Source organism: Bicyclus anynana, chromosome Z (assembly GCF_947172395.1).
Source record: "Bicyclus anynana chromosome Z, ilBicAnyn1.1, whole genome shotgun sequence".
NCBI classification, from domain to species: domain Eukaryota; kingdom Metazoa; phylum Arthropoda; class Insecta; order Lepidoptera; family Nymphalidae; genus Bicyclus; species Bicyclus anynana.
In genome coordinates this window covers 14,201,486-14,222,400 of record NC_069110.1, presented here as the reverse complement: position 1 = coordinate 14,222,400, position 20,915 = coordinate 14,201,486, and the positions used below count along the sequence as shown (strand labels likewise).

Sequence of the window (20,915 nt, the reverse complement as noted above, 5' to 3'; positions counted from 1 at the left end):
TAAGTAATAAAGTAAGTAAATCTATACTTCTATACTTCTCTACTAATATTATAAATGCGAAAGTAAATCTGTCTGTTACTTTCTCACGGCTAAACGGCAGAACTGGACAAGATGAATTTTGGTATAATAGTAAATGGGACCTTGGAGCAAAACATAGGGTACTTTTTGACCTTAAAATATAAATAGGAGGTGAAATAGGGGTTGAAATAGTTTTTATGAAAAGTCCTTCAGTTTTAGAGTTACAGTTTTAAAAATTTGTCCATAAATCATGAAAAAATAAGAAATATAATGTGATTCAAGAATTTTTAAAATTAAATCCCGAAAATGGTGAAATTTACATTGATTTTCACGTGGACGAAGTCGCGGGCGTCCGCTAGTTTAATTATACATAGTAATAATAAACAGAGCACAACTTTAACTTTTCAGGTATTTTAGCTCCCCATTTGTTTATTAGAGCCGTGATAGCCCAGTGGATAAGACCTCTGCCTCCAATTTCGGAGGGTGTGGGTGTCGAATCCAGTCCGGGGCATGCACCTCCAACTTTTCAGTTGTGTGCATTTTAAGAAACTACATATCACGTCTCTCAAACAGTGAAAGAAAACATCGTGAGGAAACCTGCATACCGGAGAATTTTCTTAATTCTCTGCGTGTGTGAAGTCTGCCAATCCGCATTGGGCCAGCGTGGTGGACTACTGGCCTAACCCCTCTCATTCTGAGAGGAGACTCGAGCTCAGCAGTGAGCCGAATATGGGTTGATGACGACGATTTGTTTATTAATTATTAATTTTAACTTATAGGGGCACCGATGCAGATAAAGACCGTCTCCTTGCCTTCTTAATCTACATGAAATCAAATGCAGTTTTTATTGAAGATGCTATAAACAGTTTGGATGATTAATTTATTTATATTATATTTAGTATTGGTCTTTTATACTGCACTAATCCAGTCAAAATCCACTCACTAATACATATTGTATCAAAAAATGTCCTAAATATTTCGACAAAAAGTTTTCTGAAACACATGATTTATTAAAGTTTTCTATGTCTTCTACTGTATATCGAGTGATCGTTGATTAATTACTTTTATTAATGAATACCTTAACAAGGGAAATTAGAGGACTTTAAATGGTAAACTTGTTCAGTCTAGTATCTCACTGAACTTTAATAATTCATCCTTGAATATTTATAAAATCTTCCTAATATTAAAAATCTTATAAGTCTGATCTAATCTGCTTCTAAGGTAATCTAACCAGAAAAATAAATTACCTTTTAGCAATATGTGCTTAGTAAAGTTTTAGAATGAGTGAGTTCGTTATTTTCTCACAACATGGCAAGGTTACAAGGTGCTCGCTAGTATTTCCCATAACTCTAGTGTTTATATTCGTTATGGAAAATTAATTTAAAATGTCTTAAGGAAAATGTGTTCTAAAATTAATATCTTCGGAGTAAAAAATATTTCTTTTGTAAATATATCTTAAATTATGGCTATTAAATACATCCTTATAATTATGACGTGCCAAGTTTTACGTATTTTAAAATGGAAAAGGATAGATAAAGGATAGCGGATAGCCGAAATTATTGAAAACATAAGAGTTTTTAGTAAAAAAATACTATTTATGCAGTTCGACTTCATAACTAGTAGCAGTGCACACCTTAAAGAAATGGGAAATACTCCCGAGTACCTTATATATTATTCTGGCCAGACTGTATGTACTATATACATATATTGTTTTTCTTTTTATTCAAAGTTTTAAACAGTCTTATTGGTTGTTATTTTATTAATCATGATTATTAATTTGTCAGTATTTCAAATATTGTTTTATATATGGGAATATAATTATTTAGTCACCTCAGTAAAATCTAAAATTCCGTTGACGCTTTAATGTACTCGTATTTAGGGCTAAGTAAATTAAAGGACTTCTTCAAAACTAACTATTATAGTCATATTATGTACTCGTACTAGTAGTTTATATGATAAAATGACAGCCATGCATTTCTTTACATTTATAATGCTTATTTAGCATTGACCTCTTATAATAAAGGGACGCACAATCATGTAGAAAATTTCACTTCAAAACTCACCAATTTTGTTTTGACAGTTATAGAATTATTGGTAAAGATAATTATACCTAAAGGTAAACAATCCAGGTCCAATATTTAATAAAATTCCAAATTCAGAGCAAATTCAACCTTAAGGATTGAGTTTAAGGTTGAATTTGCAAATGCGACTACTTGAATTGAGTGCCAAGAAGTTGTGTTTGGCACTCATTACTCGTCGTTTGGCACTGATTGTGCATCCACTTTTTAATAGGAGATCGATGATATTTAGTAAGATATAGAAATGAAACATGTATTGAAATATTTATTAGGTGTTGGATCTAGTGTGGTATAATTTAACTATGGAGGAATGTTAAATTAATTATATGTAACCTGTAGAGTAATTAATTGTGTTTAGACCTTAAACAATACATGATATTATATTATGATTGATTAAAAGAATTGTAATTTTTGTCGAATGTAATGTATATTTAAACAATAGTTAGTTCTTGGTACCTTGTTCTAGCCATTTAGATGAACATTACAAGTCCAACTAACTGTGGGTTGAATAGTTGACAAACATTGGGAAAATATAGTTGGTGTAATTTAAGTGATATTTAATTTTGTTTTTATATTGTTTCATACTGTAAAGTTAAACTAGATCTAGATCCGCTGGCCTATTTACTATTTTGGTCTTTATTATCAACATACTAAAATAAACATCAAATCAATTGGCAAAATGACATTAACCTACTGTATGATATCCACCAGTAGGCGCCGGATGAAATTTTTACTTAGAATCTCAATTTCGTATATGTCAACTAGCACACGTAAAAGATAGTGAATTAGCCCGCTGATTTGCATTTTGTTTTCAAGGTTTACACAACATAATACGTAATTCATTATTAAGATGAAAAAAAAATGGATTAACAGTTATGGTACTAAATATTGCTGTATTTTGGTATGTTGATTACTTCATAATAGTAATACGTTAGTTAGTCATGAAGTTAAGTCTAAATGAGAGATTCTCATAAATTATTTTCCGAACCCAATCTTCAGTCACAATTCTAAAGTCCTTGTTATAAGGCAAATTTCACTTTTTAAACCAACCTTTGTTTTTAAACCAACCTTTGTTTTGTCTACACGTAATCCACATTTAAACTTCTCTTTGTAATTTTCAATTATTAACCGACTTCAAAATAAGGAGGAGGTTATCAATTCGTCTGAATCTTTTTTTTGTTAGTTATTTCATAACTTTGTCATTTATTAACCAATTTTAAATGGTTTAATTTTTTTTTGTTTGAACGAGTATACATACTTCCAGATTTCCAAGTCCCATTTTATTAAACTTCACTTTTTTGTAATATTTCAATTTTATCTTTTCACGGAAGGCAAAATTAAAAAAAATCTCTTCGGTCGTTGCCTACGTTGTGAACAGGCGGGTTAGGGGCCTGTTCCATTCCCAATTCTTATTTTAATCAACCCTCTTTTATCAAATTTACAAGTAAGATTTCTTAATTCATAGTTCAACCTTACTTCTTGAAAATAAATATAAAATAATTGTTCTTGAAAATAAATAGATCATTAATCTCACTATTCATTTTCTTCTCTTACCATGCTGGCCCAATGCGGATTGGCAGACTTCACACACGCAGAGAATTAAGAAAATTCTCTGGTATGCAGGTTTCCTCACGATGTTTTCCTCCGCCGATTGAGACACGTGATATTTAATTTCTTTAAATGCACACAACTGAAAAGTTGGAGATGCATGCCCCAGACCGGATCCGAACCCACATTCTCCGTAATCGGAGGCAAAGGTCGTATCCACTGAGCTATCACGGCTCTCCATTTCCATTGATTTTACGTTGGTGATGATGATTGTGTTTTTCGATTAGGCTTTGTTAGCAATATAATGCTGTGATTTAGTATTATGTTATCCACAAAAGCTAGAATATATGGCGCTTGCCTAGTTATAGTGTTAATTTAATGTATTTATGTCTTTTAATCTAACCTGCCATATCAAGAGATATAAGCAATATATTATTATTGTAAAGTTAAAGGAGATATTCCTAAATTGGATGCAACCTAGACATGGTTCTAATGGAGAAAAAAATAACATAAACGAATAAACTATTGTTGATTATTAATATTTACGAATAGCCATTTAACATTTATCCAATGAATATAAATATATTTGTTTGTTCCAAGCAAACAATCTCTAATATAGATAATAATGGCAGATTGATATACTCAAACATGATCAAAAAGCAGATATAATCGTGTAATATCTAGAAACTTGCGATTGCATTTTTATTTTTCAATTAGTTTTTAATTGCATTTGTACACTTTTGAATTAAATCTCTGATTTTATACACTTTAGCAGTATACATAAATGCCTGAAATGGACTATCTCCTTTATTCTGCGTTTATTGATCTCATGTTAGTTTACCAATGTAGCATAGGTTAGAGATGTAGTGTACTATTTATTGTAGATAGTAGCTGTTTCACATGGCTTTTTAAAGCTCGAATGTATTTTATAAAACGAACGAGGGTAGTTTTTTAATGAAAACACGAAATTTTAAAAACAAGTTTCACACCTTATACAATCTCATAACAATTGAAAATTTGAGCAAGAATTTTTGACACTAAAATTCAAACTTACAAATTCAAAATGGCGCATACTCAGCGCCTATGTGTTTCATAGCCCATGTCACAAAACCAAATTTTTAATTGTTAATTTATATGATAGTAGATAAATTTATTACTATTTTAGTTGTAAGTTGATGTACGATATATACTCGTCTTTCTGATTCTTTCTGTAACTATATTATGAATGTTTAATCGTGAAAATATTAAACTGCAACCAAACCAACAAAATGTATGTAAACGCTTTAGATATTTTGTGTCTAGATAGTATTTTGAATAATAATTTGTTTTATTATTACATGTGGCAACTGTTTTAATATTAAATAATTGAGACCATTATTTTTAATGGTTTTAAAATGACTGTCTGAATTATGTAGAGATGGATATTAGCTGATTTTCCTATTTAACAAGCGCAATTGTAGGTCATTTAGGAATATTACATATATATACTTCTACTATCACATGGACTTTAAAATAAATAATAATCGAAATGCATTAATTTATTAGCAATTAATTCGAGACCTTATTAATACTCCTTTGTATAATGATGTATGAGAATTAAGAAACAGCTTTATATAAGTTTGGTGTTCACATATCTTTATAATATAATGAGATAGTGCTTTTGAAATTCTTAAAAAGTGATTTACAAATATTACTGTAATTGTTTACTGCTATAAAATATGATCCAGTTAATTTAAACTTAACAAAATATGAGAATTTGTTTTACAGTTATTTTTAAATTAAACTCATGAATCCTTTCTATAGAGTGTATTACAATTATTGCCTATATGATTTTGTTTGTCATTTTCACCGAGTAATTTTTGTTTGTCTATTTATATCAGTATTATTATCCATGGTATGTATAATAAATAAATGCATGTTTAACCTACCGGTATCTGATTTTTATAACAATCTATGCCATAACCATTTAAAACAATAAAACTATTATATAGATTTTGAGAGTTTTTATTTGATTCCTTATTATTAAACACTACTAGAGGGATAGATTCCATGGGAATACAAAGGGTGAGTGAATTTGTAGGGTACTAGCCTATTGCTTAGGGCATCCCGTCAAGGGAGGCACGTAGGGATTATATACTCTTCGGGTGACGACCAATAAACAAAACACACGAAAATTAAAGAAATTTTAAAATGGGCGCTTTAAATTGGATGTTGTATCCTTGTATCAAAATAAAAAAAACAACATTTTAAAATGGAAAAATATATTTTACATGCATATATGTATTTACTTACAAACTTTATGATATAAATAAATATACTTACAAAATACACACATCAGTACATAATTATGTGTTACATACGAGTATATAATTATGGCCTTAGTAAATACTTGTTACATAATCGTTCATTTGTCTAGGTGTGTACATAAGGTACATACTCAATTATGTACCTACTAATAGCCGATGTCCCGCGTAGTTCCCGTTCCCGTTAGAATAGGGGGATAAAATACATGAGTGATTGTCTATGCAATGGTGTTTTTGTACTTACTTACTTTTATAGAAAATTGTTTCACGTCAACAGCCTGCAGACTGTTGACATGAAACAATTTAGTCCTGCTACCCATTGATATAAATCGTTAGATGGGCCCCTCTATATTAAAGAACGCATAGTTTTATGTTATTACTCAAAGACGTGCAAGCAAATTTTGACTTAGTATGCAACAAGCGCGTGCTGTGACTTGAAAAATATTTTACTGTTTTTTTCTTGTTTAATCCCTTAATTATACATTCGTGATCATTTTGAAAGTGTAAAAACACAAGCCGCAACACACATATAGTGAGAAAGTTGTTACTTTTCATTCGTAAGTATTTGCGAAACCAATTCCGCAACGCTTCGAGGCCCATCTAACGATCTACAATCGATGATGTTACCTATCAATATACTGACAGCCGGATACATTCTGTGACACGTGGTCTTGCCAGCGTCAACAATGTCAATATACAGCAGTGACCAGTCTATAAATACAAGCTTTTCGTGACATTGTCATTGGGGCTCATTCCAGTATTACAGCTATAGCAATAGGGTACTAAGTAGATACGGCAGTCAATTAATTGGAGAATGTTCACTATTTTCAAATGTTAGCTTTCTGTATTCTCCGTTGAAAAATAAAACTCGTGAAAGAATTATTTCGATACGTTAATTAAGTTCTGAAGATATGGAATTTAGAAGTGTGCGCGGCGACAGCCCGCGTTTAATGTGCGTGACGTCATCGTACAACAATTGCACGGCCCGTTCAAACAATTTATGAATGGGCCGTGATATTAATCCTGATTTAGTTAGACCTTGCGTCTTCTTTACCTAGAGTTAGATAGTGTTTTGTTTTTGTTTTTTGTTCTATACACACATATATCGTTTTACATGTAGTTTAACTTTAATCTAAATTTAATATTGTTCTTTGTACATTAGAATTCTTTATTAATTATAAATTATTTTATATTATTATACCTAGTTCGAACAACTTTCTTGTTTTAGCCGGGTGCCAACGATTTTTGGTTTTACCGCCCAAGAATCGTTTGTACTCGGCTGGATTACTGGAGTAGTGCGAACTAGGCCTTATCCTTATCCTTAGTGCATGCTGTGACAACAAATAAGTGGGTTTGCAATAATTGCCGTAAATTATATATTTCTTTATATTTTATTATAAGAAAATATAAGGAAAATATTATAAGAAAATAAATAAATAAAAAATTAAAAAATAAATAAAAATTTCGTACTTCTGCCTTAGCTACTGACGAACTAATTGTTCGGCGGCCATTAGTCAAAAAATAAAGGAATGTAAGGGCCATTATTTCGTAAATACGAAATTGCCTGAACGGGAAATGTTCATACCTATAGTAACATTCTCCAATCGAGAATGTTATTAGGTATGCAAAATTGAATGATCAAATTGCACCTGCTATTCTGACAAAGTAAAGTCTGACAAAACCGTTTTCCAAAAATAGAATAACAAAAATACACGCACATGCACGATGCATTTATTGATGGCTAGATTGAAAATGAAAATGGTTATTTCTGAAACCACAGAACATAATAAACGCTAAAACTAATACTTTAAGAATCAATTAGTCTAATCTAATCTCGTTATAGGAAACGAGATATTAATTTAATTTAATATAATTATTTGTCATATTTTAGATTTTTAAAGGGTGAAGCAGCGGGAGGTCGGCTAGTTAGAAATATATATATCTAAAATAAATAACAATAATACATGCAACAAATGTAAATATAATCAGCCTGGCTGTCTTCCACGTAGGCATGATATGCTTATCTTATTCTTTCTCTTGAAAAAAATACAAACAAATATAAAAAGTCTCAGTAAAACATGCAAAAAATATAGGTAAGTGTCGTGCAACAAATGTAAAAATAAATATATACCTACATTATAATCTAATAAATGCAAAAAAAATATTTAAAAAAAATTAACTCATGATGCCTAATTAATCCGAAGGATGAGATGGATACCAGAAGATGTTTCAACTGGCTCACTTAGTTGACCCACTTCAAGATTAAAGCTTATTATTTCTAATGGTGATCGAATGTGTTCTCTTGTCAAATACCCCAAATCGCCACCTTTCTTAGCCGAGAGACAATCCGAATAGGTACAGGCCAACTCTTCAAATGTTGTTTCTTCATTAATGATTTGGCGGCGAAACTCTGTAAAAGAAACATAATACATTTATTTATTCAGTCAACAACAAATACATATTAATAATTAAATTAAAACTTAGAATTAACAGTATAAAAAGCGTCAGGTGATCCAAAAACTGACGCTTATTTTAATGACTATGCCATCCAGAGGGATGATAGAGCCAGCGTATTGGATACCATGGCCATAAGTGAACAATTAGATGGCATGTATTTCTTAGCCCTTAGAGAGTCATTCCGTCCTCTATCTTTATTTCAGCCTTCGGGTCTCATCAGGCGATACTTCTGCGCTCGCCCAAACCCCCCGGTGACGTCGTAGTGGTCCCACATGGAGCCATCGGCACTTACTCAACACGAAAGAAAATGTATTTCCTATAAATATTTTCATCATCATCATCATATCAGCCGATGGACGTCCACTGTAGGACATAGGCCTTTTGTAGGGACTTCCAAACATCACGATACTGAGCCATCTGCATCCAGCGAATCCCTGCGACTCGCTTGATGTCGTCAGTCCACCTGGCGGGGGGTCGGCCAACACTGCGCTTACTAGTGCGGGGTCGCCATTCCAGCACTTTGGGACCCCAACGTCCATCGGCTCTTCGAACTATGTGCCCCGCCCATTGCCACTTCAGCTTCGCAACTCGTTGAGCTATGTCTGTGACTTTGGTTCTTCTGCGGATCTCCTCATTTCTGATTCGATCACGCAGAGATACTCCTAACAGAGCTCGTTCCATCGCCCGCTGTGTGACTCTGAGCCTTCTTATCAGGCCCATAGTTAGCGACCAAGTCTCGGAACCATAGCTAATCACTGGCAACACGCATAAATATTTTATATTTATTATAAATTTAAATTGAATATAAAGAAACATTAAATTAAAAATTAACATTACAGTCAAATCATATTCAATTCAAAATTCAATCATATAAAATGTCACTGTCATCATCATCATTGCGATGATTATCCGCTGCTGAAATACCTAAGGATTTTGTATAGATGTTTGGATGTTCGTTACTCTTTAACGCCGCAACTACTGAACCAATTTGGCTGAAATATAAAACGAAGATATACCCTGGATTTACACATAGGCTACTTTTCATCCAGGAAAAATCCATGGTTCTCGCGGGATTTGTGAAAAACTGAATTCCACGCGGACGAAGTTGCGTGCGTCCGCTAGTATGTCCATATTTCCACTGTTGCCGCCAACATCCAGCATATATTTTATGTGCTCCGGCTAGGCCGATTGAGATTTTCTAAATTGACCCATATCTGGCTGGTGGGGAGGCTTCGGCCGTGGCTAGTTACCACCTTATCGGCAAAGACGTGCCGCCAAGCGATATAGAGTTCTAATGCGATGTCGTGTATAGCATCCGAAAGGGGTGTAGATTTTCATCCTACTCCTAACAAGTTAGTCCGCTTTCATCTTAGATTGCATCATCACCTACCATTTATTACCTACCATAGATTGTTGTCAAGGGCTAACTTGAGAGAGTAAAAAAAATTGTAAATTACAAAAACATACAAGGTTTTTACGTTTCGTACAGACTATTTACCATAGGTGACGTGGGAGTTGATTTTAAAATAGGATTATACACCAGTTTGTTAATTCACATTGGAGTAACATATTGGTTTTTAGTTACAAATATTGATTAGTTGTGTACCTTTTATCATGTCCATAGCTTCTTGTTTAGTTCGGGTGATAAACATTTCACGAAACGAGTATGGTCTGGTGGACTTATTATGCTTTATGAGGATTTGCCTACATTGCACATGGCTTGGACCCTGTATATCATAGTCTTCATTGGCAGATGCAGGTGGCAAAGTTTGGATACCCAACTTGGAGTTTATCGTAATCTCCTTCAAGACTACAGCCATGCCTGTAATTAGATAAATAATATTAAAATATCTTCTATATCTATATATACTTATAATAAATCTCTGGCGAGGTCAATTCTGTACATAAAATTTATTTCCAATATAACTATCAGGGGGTGATTAGTGATCCATACTGATGCCAAAAATGCAATCAATAAATTTTTTGTCTGTCTGTCGTATGTTCGTGTATGTTCGTTTACTTGACGGATTTTAACGAAACTTGGTACAATTATTCTTCATACTCCTGTGCAAGTTATAGTATACTTTCATCACACTAGCATCAATAGGAGCAGAGCAGTGAAGGGAAATGTTGAGAAAACGGGAGAAGTTACTCCATTTTTACAGCGATACTACTGTAAGGACTGGATTAAAGAGGTCTAAGGGCGGAGGAAGTCCGAAGTAGTTTTTGATAAAAAATTTAACCGACTTCAAAGATTTATTACTTTCTATTGATCGGTTTGAAGGCGGTGCTATGCGAAATAGGCTCTAAAATCTTTATTTCTTCTTCTATCTTTATTTTGATTCTTGGCACCTTGGTTTACATAAGTAGGTACAGACAGCCATACAGTGAATCCATGGAATGCTAGTGTCAAATCATGCAAGAATATTGGAATCTTGACAGAAATTGTTAAAGTAAAATTTATGAATGCATAGAAGCTAACAAAAGATGTATCCTTTTAATATGATGTTACCTACTAGCTGACGCTGCGTGGTTTCACCCCCGTGGTTCCCGTTTCCGTAGGGATACGGGGATAATATGTAGTCTTCCTCGTTATATGGGCTATCTAACACCGATAGAATTTTTCAAATCGGACCAGTAGTTCCTGAGCTTTGCGCGTTCAAGCATACAAACAAAGAACCTCTTAGAATGTACACTTTCTCCATCTATCCATTTTATCTCAAGACATACTTTCAGCATGAATTTATGGTTCGGTACTTCTGAATAATGTGATGAGATTTGTGTAGTACGAAAATCAATGTTTATACTACACAAATCTCATCACATTATTCAATATTCATTTATTTTACCGTTTGTATAGCGTTTTATATTTGGACTAGACTAAGCAATTCATAAATGTCGTAATGAAAAAGGTACTTAGTGGTTTTGGTTTGGCATTCAACTACACACTGCGATACAGTGGTGTGCTTAAGGTATTTAACTAGGGTACGGACTATAAGTATAAATTGGAAAATTAAGGTATGAAGTGCACGCTACGAACAACTATAAAACTCGCTAATGACTCTTGATTGTTTGATGACATGGCAGGAAACAAAAAGAATAATGAACTTCATACTTGCGGCGTCATGTTTTCGAGATTTTCTCATTAATTCCATTTCGTACATTTGTTCAGGTACTTCTATTGTACGGCTCATTATGGAAAACTTTGAAAATTTTATTCACTAACAAAAATTGTGAAATCAGACATAAAAATTAACAGTTTTCTATCTACCCTCAAATTTGGTGGCATTTCTACCGATTTCTAATATACCAACTTACCACAGATTACCTACCATTTTTCTTTGCGTACCATAAATGGGTATTATATTTATCTGTGCCACAACATTTTCTATGAAAAAATGTCTGGCGATCTCGGACCAATTAAATTGGCACCTGACCTAACTTCGACGTTACCCCTCTGTCTAACGCGTTTATAAAGATTCGATGTTTATTTATTGTAATCGTTTTCGTCGTATAGAGAGCTCCCTTAAAATGCTGGTTCGCGCAGCTGAATGGCTTAAAACACAGACCAAGTGAGAGTCGGACCCGCATATCAAGAGCCCCGTACAAACCTGTAGGTTAGAGTTATGGTATCTTAATGTTAAATGTTTGACGATCTCTGTGGCGCATTGGCATGCGCGGTGGATTTACAAGATGGAGGTCCTGTGTTCGATTCCTAGCTGTGCCGATTGAGGTTTTCTTAATTGATCCAGGTCTGGCTGGTGGAAAGCTATGGCCGTGGTCAGTTACCACTCCATCGTCAAAGATTCCTGCCCGTCGAGCCATCATTATTGTCTCGTTAGTCAAGAAATAAAATCGACCATCTCCTAGTACCTATTTAAAATCGCAGTATTGCCTACATAATGCTGCGATTTTTTTAGTGACCCGGTGCCGAGTCGCGACCCACCTGATGGGAGTTGCTGCTCTGGTCTAGGACATTATCATATTCGTGTGATAGTGATCGTTACACATTCAAGACATAAACAGTTAAACACCCGCCAACGTTCATGCGGCTTGGCGGGTCTAAACACATAATGTCTTGTTATACATATAAGGATTAAGGCCTGACCCTGCCGCTAAAATGATGATGGTGTTGATGAGTGATCCTGTGAGTCTCCTTGATTTTAGAGGATGTATCTCCTTAACTTACCCTCGGCATCACAGTTTTTTGTTTAACTTCTACTCATAATATTTGTTTCACAATACATAGTGCTGGATTAAGCTGGCGCGGGGCATATAGCAAATGTAATCAGGGGGCCATTTTAGGTTTAAAAAAAAAAAAACAAATACTTACTATATAATTTGTTATCTCTCGTGTGTCATAGTAAAATTTCTCTGAATCTTTTATCTATACTAATATAATAAAGCTGAAGAGTTTGTATGTTTGTTTGATTGAACGCGCTAATCTCAGGAACTACTGGTCCGATTTACAAAATTCTTTCAGTGTTAGATAGCCCATTTATCGAGGAAGGCTATAGGGTATATATTATCCCGATATTCCCACGGGAACGGGAACCATGCGGGTGAAACCGCGCGGCATCAGCTAGTTGTAAATATAAAATTAATAACGTAATCCGGTGCTGAATAAATAAAATTGAAGTATCTGTCTGTGATTTCAAAATAACTATGTTATGCCAAGTGCTTATTTATATGATAATAAAACACAAACAAGACTTTTTAAAAATTTTTGACCGTCTATCTGGGCAAATTTTTGGAACTGAACCAATTTTGATGCAGCTTTCACTGGAAAATGGAGGAACTTATTCAGTAACGTTTCCGTTAGACGTTTGCTAGTGCATAATGATGAAAAAAATTCCAACATACGACTTTAAAAAGTCATACATGATCATCGAAAAGTTTATACTCCAAGTTATTCCAAACTCCACATTGAATTTTAAAAAATCATGTGTTATGTTTTAAAATTTTCTCTATGTAGTAAAATTTTCATGACAAAAACTAGCAAATGTGTTTTGTTTCTTGTAAACATTGTAAAGTATAAATAAATTGATGAGAAAAAAAATTGTAAGGAATTTAAATGTTAATTGTAACTTCAGTAGGTATAGAATTTGAAATGTTTCATTTTAGTGCAAATATAATGGGGATGATGACAAGGTTTGAATATATTGATTTTTATGATACATTCGGCTAAATAGGGTCAATGTTAACTAATTTATACATAAAAAGCAAAGTTTGTCTGGATATTTGCAAAATAAATGAGATTATAAAATTTCAAAAACTATTAAAAATATTTTATCGTAATTAGATGAAAATTCATACAGTTTTAGCTTCCTTACATTAAATGTGACATTTTTTAATATATGAACTATGAGCATAAACGCACAAATAACAAAGATATTAGTAATTTTATTTGAACGCGCATACAAATCTAACGATCATTACATTGCCTATGACGTCATTATTTCGAGCCATTTTGTATGGGGCGTTTTTCAGGGATCCGCGGCAGCGCCGCAAATCTGACTCTTTAAATCCCTGTAGCTCTGAAAGTAATGATCACAGATACCCTGTTCCTTTTACAAAATTGCTTTGCTATTAGTATACTCTTAATTTATATACAATTTAAAAAACTGTCATCATCCCTATTTTATATGGAGTGCTCAAGTACTATGGAGAAAAATGTATGACTTAAACATAAATGTGTTATGAACTATGGTTTGCAGATTTGAAATGAAACACCTGGTAACTCGTATAGAACTTTATTCCATTCCATAATCCAAGTAGTAATACACACTTCCAAATGTAGGCAATACATTCACTTGTTCACTGGTATCGCTCGTATCGGCCGTGGTTCTTTTCTCGGGCCTGTAAGTGAGACGCGACCAAGGCATACGCCTTGCGCCAACGCGTGAAGACAGTAAGTATTCTTGGAGCAACATTTTCTTGGTTTGGTAATTAATTTTGAGACACCGCAGGAGTTAGAACCGATTGTGGGAAACCCCCGCGGTGGCGTGTGTGGGGTTAACCCCATGGCGGAAAGTGGGAGATGGGTAGTCCACGGAAGGGTGTTTACTTCTGTGGACTTGTGCTTTTACATAAACTTACAGTCGGGCTTGAATTTTTACGATGACTTTACGACTATTAAACAACGCTTTTTGTTTAATTAAGGATTCTATATAGTCCAACTTAATTTGAATTTAGGAACAGCACAGAACGTAATATATAAAAATTATTTTCTAATTTTTCTCATACATATTTATGAACCATCTCTGAAAATGTCACTTTGACACTTGCCAACTCCGTACACAGATTAATAGATACTGCGTACAATTTACATCCATATGTTTGACATTTTTTAATATTGGTTCTAATAATACAACTTTAATTGTACTGTACAAATTAATTTAAATGGTCTCAGACAACTAATTATAAATCACAGATTAATACACACTCATTTACACTTATTACACTCTTTGGATTAATAGATACTACGTAATTTTATACTACGGGCTCTTATGGGCACAGACGACAAATGACGCTTAATGTCTAGAAGTTAGAACCCAGAGCCGTAAAGCTTATTGTTAAAAAAAAACTGTAATTTTAAATAAAGATCAGATATTCAATGTACTCTATGGATCAGATTTTTGTTTCTAGTCTATAGTGATCTGTGGTTCGAGGTATCCGGCGCAGGCGTCGATCTGTTTCAATTTCAAAATATAACGAGATAAAAGTAATAACTCAAATAATGGCAAGTGATATTACCCACTCGTATACCTACGAAGATAACGAGTATAAATACATGTATGTACATTATTTTAATCAAGATTTTCAACGTTTTAATTAATATATTTATATTGTATTCAGTTTGATTGGATTTGTACTGACATAACCTTTTCATATAATACTTGTAAAGTACTAGAAGTTCAAATGAAATGGATCATTTGATGATTGTAATCTTCATTCTTCATAACCAATATATAGATAACTTCCATCTACATTAACGGACACGTGGTACCCTCGACAAACTTTCGAGTGCTATTTAATTATGGATTGATCGATATTTTGTCGTCGTCATCAACCCATATTCGGCTCACTGCTGAGCTCGAGTCTCCTCTCAGAATGAGAGGGGTTAGGCCAATAGTCCACCACGCTGGCCCAATGCGGATTGGCAGACTTCACACACGCAGAGAATAAAGATAATTCTCTGGTATGCAGGATTCCTCACAATGTTTTCCATCACCAATTGAGACACGTGATATTTAATTTCTTAAAATGCACACAACTGAAAAGTTGGAGGTGCACGCCCTGGACCGGATTCGAACCCACACCCTCCGGAATCGGAGGCAGAGGTCATATCCAATGGGCTATCACTGCTCGGAGTTATTTTAAAACTATGATGCATTCTCTAAAGTTCAACCGCTTACAGCCGTTTTCAATAACCTACCCAAGATTACGGATAGATAGCTATCCTCAATTATCAGTCAAACTATCTTTTACATAGTCAAAATATCTGTCAGTATTGAAAAGCAGATAAGAACAGAAAGATATTTTCTTAACTTTAGTTAGCGAAATGGCGGATATGTAGGTTATTGAAAACAACCGTTAGAGATTGCATTTTTAACAGGTTGTGATTAAATGGGCGATGTAACTTTGAACGGGAGTACAAGGTTGTTGTACTGCGCTGTTTCTAGGTTATGCCAAGTGTTTGTCTTTATAGTGATGAGACAAAATAATGAGGCAATTGTAGTTGTATATGTTTGCCCCATCCAATTACGACCTGTTAGAAACGCAATCTCTGAGCAGACGGACTTTAGTAATAGTATTTAAGTACTTATCATGTATTTTCAGGCACGTGTCTGTGTCTTTGTCATTGAGGAGAAAGATCCCAAAGGACCGACTGATGACGGAGACGGAGTGGCGGTTCTTGGGCGTGATGCTGCCTGCTGGATGGGAGCATTATATGATACACCGCCCAGGTACAGCTGAAACAATGTCTTCATTTGAATGTTTGCATTTTTATTAGACTTTCGGTAACATTAACTCAACAGTGACTAATTAACACATTAAAACAGAGATTGACAGGATTTCTGTAATATGTATATTTTTTAATTGTTGGAACTCTTCATTTTGATTACAATTACTTACACTAACTAAACAATATATAAACAGAGTTATAAAAATTCAAAAACAATAAAATCATCAAATGTTGTAACATAATTAGATGAAGAATCACACTTTTTAAGCATATTTTCTCAATTAGGCTGTCATATGAGCTATAAGAACATACTAGCAACAACAGCTGCCTTGTTAAAATAGTAGATTGTTATACAAGGGACTAAAAAGACCCATTACATACAAGGTATTTTTAGGTTAAATAGAAACTGAGTTTATAATGGGTTTAGCCCCACGTGTTACACTCTGCTTTTCACTACGGTGTGGTTCTCAACAGAGGGTTCAATTCCCTGCTCAGGCCAGTTTCATCATTATCATTATCAACTCGTATTCGGCTCACTGGTGAGAGGTGGTGAATAGTCCACCACACAATGTTCCTCATGGTGTTTTTCCTTCACCGTTTAAGACACATGATATTTAATTTCTTAAAAAGTACACAACCAAAAGTTGGAGGTGCATGCCCTGAAACAGATTCGAACTCACACCCTCTGAAGTCAGACTCAGAGGTCATATCCACTGGGATATCACAGGGCAGTTAAGATTGTAGTGCTCGGTCCACTAATTATTATTACTAGAAAAAAAACAATTCAATAGTCTTTATTGTTTGCAGAGCCGCACATACTGCTGTTCAGGTGCAAGAAGAATAAATAGCTTCAAGGTTGCATTTTTTTTCAAGCTCCTCAAATAGAAGAATTAGAACTAAATTACTGAAGTCATTTTTTTTTAGTTTTTTAATTTTTTGTGTTTTTTGTATGTTTTTTTAAATGTTTGTTACATAAGATTATTTTTTTTATATAAGAGTATATTTCCAGAGTAGCCCCATTTAATTTTCGCGAAAATCGGTTCAGTAATTTTGTGTTAAAATCAAAATAACTTATTATCAAAATTGCCCATACTGTGGTGTTTATGGTCACTATGCTAGTACACACTAAAAACAGAAAATAAAATCTTTAAAAAATTTTAAGAATAAAATTTTTGGTAAACGATTTTATTGTTGACTGGCATCTTGCTGAAATTACTGAACAAATTCAAAAATTTACAATTCTTTTTGGTAAAAAATTCCAAAAATCGTTGTAAATTCAAAACTTGTCACAATTTGAGACCATAATATGAAAGAGGTTTTCGCCAAAATTAAATTACAAGAGGGTGAAACAGGGCTTGAAAGTTCGTATGGAAAGTCCTTCAAGTAACATTTGTAAAAATGTGTTGTAAAAAACTACAAAAAAATACTACAGGGTTAAAAAGTTTTTTTTTTTAATTTATATTAAATGTTCTAAGTTTTAAGTTATAGTTATGTTATGTGATTTTAGTGAACTATTTATTATAACATGTAAAACGTGCGGAAATATAAATAGAAGGGAGTGAAGTAGTATAGGGGTTATGAACTTTAAATATAGAAGACTTACTTAGTTATTTTACCTATTTTTTACAAAGTTTTAAATTGTAAGATAACACTTAACTAGATTTATATGAAAACAACAATTTCTGTGATTAATTCTCATAGGATTAAGTTACAATATTTTTGAAGATACTCGTAGTTAAGGAAGGTTACTTCGCTCTCACTTCTGGAGAAACTTGTGCCATGGGACCATAGAAATTGTGATTTTAAAGCTGTGTATATTTAGGGGCTATATAAACAGTTATTTTATATTTGAGAGTATATCAGTTTGTTATGCATGTGATAATAGCGTAAATAAATATATTGCTTACTAAAAAACTTTTTATTTATAGTAATCCCAAGGTTATCAAAAAAGTTATCGGATCAGATGGAAAGCAAACTGCAAAGCTAGTGACTCTCCAATGACGGCCGCGTGGCGCAGTGGGTAGTGACCCTGCTTTCTGCATCCACGGCCGTGGGTTCGATTCCCACAACTGGAAAATATTTGTGTGATGAGCATGGGTGTTTTCCAGTGTCTGTGTGTATTTATACATTATATAAGTATTTATATGTAGTATATAATTGTATATTAATATTATAATATCAACTATCACCCATAACACAAGCTACTCTGTATGCTTACTTTGGGGCTAGATAGTGATGTGTATTGTTTAAGTATATTTATTTATTTATTTTATGCCGGTACATAACAACCTCGTAACTCTTAACATATTAAGGCATAACAGTGCCTGTGCGTTGACTCGCGGACGCAGTCACCAAATATTCATCTTTACAAATCGTTTTTCTCGGCTCGCTTCTTAAAGAAGAGGTGCTATAGAGCTTAGACCCATCACACTGCTCCAATGCGAGTTGGCGGGCTCAGAGAAATAATCTTACTTTCATTAACAACCACATCAGATATAATGATAATGATATCGGGACCAATGGCTTAGATAGTTTTCCGAACCGTGCTTCGGAGACCTAAGTGTGTAACACCACCAAGGAAGAAGGAGAAGAAAGAGAAGAAAATATCTTTATTGCCACATTATGCCACACATCACAATCTATACGTCTATACTAATATAATAAAGCTGAAGAGTTTGTTTGTTTGTTTGATTGAACGCGCTAATCTCAGGACATACTGGTCCGATTTGAAAAAATCTTTCAGTGTTAGATAGCCCATTTATCGAGAAAGGCTATAGGCTATATATTATCCCCGGATTCCTACGGGAACGGGAACCACGCGGGTGAAACCGCACGGAGTCAGCTAGTGATTTCATAATAATACCCTGCGATTTGTGGCATAACTTCCGAACTCTGAGCTAAAAATATCTTAGAAGAAAGAAAATCTCGGTATCTCATAGCTCGACCCAGGACCCAACGACATTATATTGTACCTACGGTACATTCTGTACATGAAATATATTTCCAAAATAAATATCAGGGAGTGATTAGTGATCGAGGCTGATGCCAAAAATGCAGTCAGTAAAACTTTTGTCTGTCTGTATGTTCGCTGAAGAAACAAAAACTACTCAACGGATTTTAACGAAACTTGGTACAATTATTCTTCATACTCCTGGGCAGGATATACTTATACTTTTCATTACGCTACGATCAATAGGAGCAGAGCAGTGAAGAGGAATCGGGAAATACACCATTTTTACAGCGATATTACTGTAAGGGCTGGATTAAAGAAGTCTAAGAGCGGACAAACTCGCGGGCGTGCGCTAGTATGTACTTACTATAGTTTGATACTATAATTATAGATTGAAAGATACCGGCTTCGCACTCCTAACACAACTAGGGCCAGTTTGTTCGATGTAGCAAAGGCCTACGACCGAGACTGCCACGGAGGCCTAATAGTTAAGCTCACCCGATGCAGCAGACTAGTCCGATTGCTTTACAATAATCTGTCAAATAGCACCTTTGGATACCGCTTATACGGCACTCTCTCGTCATCAGGCCTCTCCGAGCGGGAGTCCCTCAGCGCTCCGTCGTGCTCTCCACGCTTCTATATTCACTCTTTACGATGACATACCCAACAACCATCCAGGCATGCACGTCGCGTAGATCGCGAACGTCGCTGCACTGTTTGTGACGCACCCTTACCGTCGATCCATAATATCCCGCCTCCAGAAAGTGGTTTCGAAAAAAGTGTAGCAGTAATCTTCTCAAGGAAAATTGCGCGGCATTGTTTCGATTTAAAAGAGGTCTCATTAAACAGATCACCCATCCACTGGCAACGTGATGCTAAACATCATTGATACCCGCATGAGCTTCGTAACTCACATACAAAAAGAAGAAGAAGAGCTGTTTACGTGATGGGATGATTTGCGCTAAAAGCAAATTATCCCTCCGCTCCAAGATCGCTCTCTATAAGACCTGCATCCGTCCAATAATTTCCAACGCTAGTGTAGTGTTTACCCACCAAAGGCAACCCTGAAACCCCTTAAGGTTCTTTAGAACCGATTCATGCCCCGATCCCAACGCCCCGATTCAACGCTAGACGCCCGAAAAACGTCCTTTACGATCATTACGACCGACAATACTTCCCAAGCACCACGGTCAAAGGCGCCCGGATTAATACACTCAGGCCAAAAAACCCTGATAGAAGGCCCTCTAAGGCGAGGTCCGAGTGTCAGAAAAATCGTCCGACCACATCTGCTTCTGCCTTCGGACTCCATCAGGCGATGCTTCTGACTATAATCCCTGATGACGCCGCTGAGGTCCCATTAAGGAGCCTACAGCACTTAGAAATCAGAAAAGGAATTAAAAGCTGACGTAAACTTCAGATTTAGATAAAACACATTCTGTGTGCCTAGTCGGAGCTTTCAATATTTTCATACTGTTACTATCGCGTTAATGTAAACGCGAATCCTTAAGGAATTGAAACAGATGTGCAGTAGTGCCACTAGATGGAGCTGTTTCAATTCCTTAGAAATTCACGTTTACGTTGACGCGATAGTA

At 34.6% G+C, this 20,915-nt stretch overlaps 3 protein-coding genes across 4 annotated transcripts in view; 2 read left to right on the top strand and 1 right to left on the bottom strand.

Annotated features, from left to right (window-relative positions):
- Positions 1-5,637, top strand: part of LOC112047838 (neuralized-like protein 4) — a 58,773-nt gene extending 53,136 nt beyond the window's left edge. For both annotated transcript variants that reach the window (XM_052890720.1, XM_052890721.1), the window contains exon 31: positions 798-5,637. In XM_052890720.1, the coding sequence (XP_052746680.1) occupies positions 798-897 (100 nt within the window). In that variant the 3' untranslated portion in view covers positions 898-5,637. The remainder of the gene's footprint in view (positions 1-797) is intronic.
- A 251-nt stretch (positions 5,638-5,888) lies between these two features.
- Positions 5,889-11,723, bottom strand: LOC112047841 (uncharacterized). Its single transcript, XM_024085103.2, has 3 exons — positions 11,520-11,723; positions 10,011-10,226; positions 5,889-8,357 (listed from the first exon to the last, which is right to left on the bottom strand). The coding sequence occupies exons 1-3, from the start codon at positions 11,596-11,598 to the stop codon at positions 8,137-8,139; spliced, it is 516 nt and encodes a 171-aa protein (XP_023940871.1). The 5' UTR covers positions 11,599-11,723; the 3' UTR covers positions 5,889-8,136.
- A 3,318-nt stretch (positions 11,724-15,041) lies between these two features.
- Positions 15,042-18,298, top strand: LOC112047832 (cyclin-dependent kinases regulatory subunit-like). The gene is made up of 3 exons (XM_024085092.2): positions 15,042-15,199; positions 16,247-16,374; positions 17,181-18,298. Exons 1-3 carry the CDS (start codon positions 15,144-15,146, stop codon positions 17,219-17,221), a joined length of 225 nt encoding a protein of 74 aa, XP_023940860.1. The 5' UTR covers positions 15,042-15,143; the 3' UTR covers positions 17,222-18,298.
- The last annotated feature ends 2,617 nt before the right edge of the window (positions 18,299-20,915 follow it).

What these genes read in the sequence shown, in the direction of transcription:
- LOC112047841 (XM_024085103.2), bottom strand. Translation starts at nt 11,598, where the DNA reads ATGAGCCGTACAATAGAAGTACCTGAACAAATGTACGAAATGGAATTA. An exon ending in TCGAAAACATGACGCCGCAA is followed by an intron (nt 10,227 to 11,519) that starts GTATGAAGTTCA and finishes ATCTAATTACAG; the next exon opens with GCATGGCTGTAGTCTTGAAG. An exon ending in AGCTATGGACATGATAAAAG is followed by an intron (nt 8,358 to 10,010) that starts GTACACAACTAA and finishes TTTCTTTTACAG; the next exon opens with AGTTTCGCCGCCAAATCATT.
- LOC112047832 (XM_024085092.2), top strand. Translation starts at nt 15,144, where the DNA reads ATGGCAAGTGATATTACCCACTCGTATACCTACGAAGATAACGAGTAT. An exon ending in GATAACGAGTATAAATACAT is followed by an intron (nt 15,200 to 16,246) that starts GTATGTACATTA and finishes ATGTATTTTCAG; the next exon opens with GCACGTGTCTGTGTCTTTGT. An exon ending in TTATATGATACACCGCCCAG is followed by an intron (nt 16,375 to 17,180) that starts GTACAGCTGAAA and finishes TATTGTTTGCAG; the next exon opens with AGCCGCACATACTGCTGTTC.